At 36.0% G+C, this 4,103-nt stretch overlaps 1 protein-coding gene across 6 annotated transcripts; it reads left to right on the top strand.

Annotated features, from left to right (window-relative positions):
* Positions 1–728: 728 nt before the first annotated feature.
* On the top strand, positions 729–3,900 carry LOC105131786 (Plastid-lipid associated protein PAP / fibrillin family protein). Of its 6 annotated transcripts, XR_843501.1 has the most exons (6): positions 729–1,279; positions 1,358–1,423; positions 1,528–1,630; positions 2,689–2,783; positions 3,174–3,405; positions 3,513–3,757. XR_843501.1 is itself a non-coding variant. In XM_011034943.1 (4 exons), exons 1-3 carry the CDS (start codon positions 810–812, stop codon positions 1,625–1,627), a joined length of 636 nt encoding a protein of 211 aa, XP_011033245.1. In that variant the 5' UTR covers positions 729–809; the 3' UTR covers positions 1,628–1,630; positions 3,174–3,647. The 6 variants fall into 6 exon arrangements, 2 of the variants coding, with proteins under 2 accessions (XP_011033245.1, XP_011033259.1); XR_843506.1 differs by lacking the exon at positions 3,174–3,405 and having other exon boundaries at positions 3,513–3,900; XR_843500.1 differs by having other exon boundaries at positions 3,174–3,647.
* The last annotated feature ends 203 nt before the right edge of the window (positions 3,901–4,103 follow it).

Genomic DNA, 4,103 nt, shown 5'->3' with positions numbered 1-4,103 from the left:
GGGAAAGAGAGAAAGTGTGTGGTGTGATTTTTAGCAAGTGAAGAAGAAGCACGAAGTTCTCGTCTATAACTCAACTGGAAAGGAGGAGAAGAGACGGCTCTCTAGAAAGGAGAGTGCGAACTTATTTTAAGAGTTTGCACGGTGTCGTTTTACAGTGAGCTGTTGAGTTGGGTTCCAAGTTTAAACCCTAAAATAAAAGGACGGAGGGGTTTCTCGGGACGGTTTCTTGAGCTTTTGTTTAAAATTGTCCTTTTGAAATTCATGGCTTCCCTCCAAGGCCCAAGCCCATTCATCCACGAAAAGCGCGTGTGGTTTTTTTATAAAACAAATATTTCATTAAATATAAATAATATTTCTTCTTACCTTTTATTTAAATAAATACAGAAATAGGTTGGTCATATTTCATTAAAAAATGGCTTTCCTTATTTTTTAGAACATAGATAATATGAATTTCATTATTTAATTTCAATCATGTCATTACGATTTTTTTTAATATTATTTCTTCAATTATCAAAATTTTATTTTAATCCACTTATTTTTTTTATAGATAATAATTATGGATATTCTGGAAATAAAGGAGTTATTTGCCGAAAAACGGGCTCTATTTCGAAAGGTTATTGTAAGGTGACTTGAATTTCATGAACGTCTGTGGGCCCTACTGGGTTTGTTTGGGCCTTGAACAAGCTGATCCATTAATGAACAAAATATCGTTTTTTTTCTGGTATGGATTCAACCGCCATATTCACTTCATAGCGCTCAACGGCTCAAGTCTAAACCACTCTCCCCTTGGAGGCTGTATCCCTTTCTCCATGGCCACATGTCATTGCCTCCTTCTCCCAGCTCCCTTCAAACATACTATTATCCCTCCTAAACCCACCTCCAAAATCACCTGCTCGTCAATGACAACCCAGTCACAATCAGCCAAGCAACACCTCCTTACTCTAATCTCCGATCAACACCGTGGCCTCAAAACCCAAAATGATCCCATTAAAAGATCCTCAATTATCCAAGCCATTGATGCAATGGCTGATCTAGGAAAAGATACAGTCACCACTGATGACTCACTTTCCGCCACTTGGCGGTTGCTTTGGACCACAGAGAAAGAGCAACTTTTTATCATAGAGAAAGCTCCATTTTTTGGTACTCAAGCTGGTGATGTTTTGCAGGTTATAGATGTTGAAAAAAGGACTCTTAATAATGTTATCACTTTTCCACCTGATGGGGTTTTCTTTGTACGCTCAAGCATTGAAGTTTCTTCCTCTCAGAGAGTGAATTTTAGGTACTCTAGCTTTAAAATTTGATCTTTCTTACTGTTTCAATCTTGATTGATAATTATTTTCTTTTAATTTTGTTTTAGATTTACAAGTGCGGTTTTAAGAGGGAAGAATTGGGAGATACCGTTGCCGCCTTTTGGCCAGGGATGGTGAGTGTTCTCCAAAACTGGAATTCTTTCTACTACGTGAATATGAATATTAATATGATGTTTTTTTTTTGTTAAGTCGTGTGTATTTGTTTTGTTCTGTAAAGGTTTGAATCGTTGTACATTGATGAGGAGATTAGAGTAGTGAAGGATATCAGGGGAGATTATTTAGTTGTTGATAAAGCTCCTTATGCTTGGAAAGAATGAAAGGTAAAAAAATGTGGTGATTTACTTCAATCTCATTGTAATTAGAATTGCGAATGGCTTTATCTCGTTGATTATTTCCGCAAACAAAACTTTTGTTTCAAGATGGGATTGCAAGCATCTCAGATTAGTAAGGTTTTAATCCTCATAGTCCTGCTACTCGAACATTTTTTCGCAATCCAAATAGGCCACTGATTGTTGTGCTCAAATTATGTGGATAATAGAACTCTTAGATTGTTCATGTTCTTGTCACTTGTTTTTTTCCGAAATTCGAGTGTGCGATCAGTTGTCATTTTTTCTTTTTTCATAATTGTTTCAAGCATTTTTGTTTGTCTACGACTTTCATTTACACTATCTCGCATGGATCTTACTGTCGAAGAGTTCTGAATCTTCTATTTTACCTTTTAGTGCTCCTGCTTACCAAAAGCTAGTCTTACTTTCACCCCATGATCTTGAATCAGTGAACAGTGGGGTGTGATGATAGGACCCTCCTGAAAATTTATCTTACGTTGAAATCATGCAATGGAAAAAACACATTCTCTAGGATGATCCTGTTGTCTCTCTCGAAGCTAGTCTTACATTTAGAACCTACATTTAATTGCCATTCTGCAGTTTCTTTGTTACTGGTTGTGATATATGTTTCTGCACTGCAATTTTGCCTGATGTTGCTTATTGATTAACCACAGTGATGTTTGAGATTGGTTGGAACTCAGGGGAATTTGAAAGTTAGGATTTTCTAGTTGTATATGATATGAACAATTCATATCGGAAGAAGTAACATGTCCTCTGGCTCTAAGGACCGAAGATTTTAGAATGAAGAATTTTTATTTTCCCGATCATGTTTGTACCTAAACTTGATTTTTTTAGTATGCACAATTTCTTTTCTATCCGTGGCTTTTATTATCAGATACCCATGTGTTAGCAATGTCTATATACTTTTAATGCTTAATACAAACGAATAGCATCCTATATTTTTTTATCATTGTGTTTCAGGTTATATCTTTCCCCTGCTCTGAAATTTTAAAGAAATTCCCTTAATAATTGAAAATGCCGAATGTTTTCAGGTTCTGATCTGAGTTGTTAAAGGATAATCATGGAAACTATTCATCTGTGGAACTGGCTCCCATAGTTGGACAGAGAGCTGTATTGTATTAATTTGGTAATGTCAAAAAACAATCTCAAACCAATAGTTTAAACTGTTAGATGAAGTTTTGAAACTTGAACAGACTCATATTACTTTGTACTTAATTTTTATAAAATAAATAGAGATGATGAGATTCGAACTCGTAACTGTTTAGTCATCAAAGCTTTGATACCATGTTAAAAAATCATCTTAATTCAATAATTTAAGTTGTTAAATGAAGTTCCAGGATATGATTTATATTATTCTCTAACAATAATTTACCACTTTCATGCTGCAGCTATTATCTTCAAGAAACTATAAATGTTCCGACATGAATACACACATTTACAAGGCTTGCTGGTTTTATGCCAGTGCTATAATACCTCTATTTACTATGCCGTTTATTTCTTGCTTACGTGTTTGCAGTGAATGTTCCGCTTCTTTAAATTCCATCTCTCCTCGAGCACCTTCCAACTTTCTGTCTGAAGATAGATGGAGATGGTTGAAATCAACTTTGGAGACTCCATGTATCACAGTTTCTCTCTTCACTATACTGTAATCTGATTCTAAAACCCCTTCAGCCAAGTCAAATCAAAGCAAGCCATGGATAATTTGTTTGCCTTGGACTCTGTACTTGCAGATGCTTTATTCTTTGCTAGTATGAGTGCATCTTTTCTTTTTTTGTGTGTATCAGAATAGTAGACATTATCTTGTAGGATCAGTACATGTTAAACTTGTTCATAGTGGATCTTCTTTTCCATGCAGTCATAATTTCTTATGATGTGTGAATGAAGCGGAAGATCATGTGTCTATCTCTCTTGCAGGTACATGTGCTTCTCTCCCATTTGTCTCTGGTTGTTGCCATCTCATCTGATTCCTTGACCGTTAAGCCGAATTTCACAAGTAGTTTTGGGCAGTCTTTTCGAAGATAGTTTTATTTGTGTTTCAAGGCTATTCTTTCTGTTGAGAAGATCATAACATTTCATTATTCTCAGCCTATTTTGTGTCCCGCCACCCTTTTCTTCGGTCTAAAATGTGAACCTCACTGCTCCTGTTGTTCCCATGTGTTTCTCAAGACCATCGAGGAGGAGTTCTGGCTGTGATCTTCCTTCTAGGTTTAATTTCAAATCAACGCAAATTTTTGGTCTTTCCATCTCAATATCAAAAAACTACCAGGAATATGGATGCCAACATGTCCAAATAGGTCCGACCACATGACAATCCCTTCTGCTTATGGATTAGGTTGCTACATAGCTAGGAAACCATTGTCTCGTGAGCTGTTGCCAAGTGCTTAAGAATGATAATCTCTTTCAAGGGAAATTTAGATGTGCGTCTTGCGCCGATATATATTTTTCG

The sequence above is a fragment of the Populus euphratica genome, unplaced genomic scaffold, assembly GCF_000495115.2.
Source record: "Populus euphratica unplaced genomic scaffold, PopEup_1.0 scaffold2.1, whole genome shotgun sequence".
Classification (NCBI taxonomy): Eukaryota; Viridiplantae; Streptophyta; class Magnoliopsida; order Malpighiales; family Salicaceae; genus Populus; species Populus euphratica.
The sequence above is the reverse complement of the archived record's forward strand: the minus strand, read 5'-3'. Positions and strand labels throughout refer to the sequence as shown.

Coding starts and splice junctions, on each gene's coding strand:
- LOC105131786 (XM_011034943.1), top strand. CDS start 810: ATGGCCACATGTCATTGCCTCCTTCTCCCAGCTCCCTTCAAACATACT. Junction 1,280..1,357: donor TCTCAGAGAGTGAATTTTAG/GTACTCTAGCTT, acceptor ATTTTGTTTTAG/ATTTACAAGTGCGGTTTTAA. Junction 1,424..1,527: donor CCGCCTTTTGGCCAGGGATG/GTGAGTGTTCTC, acceptor TGTTCTGTAAAG/GTTTGAATCGTTGTACATTG.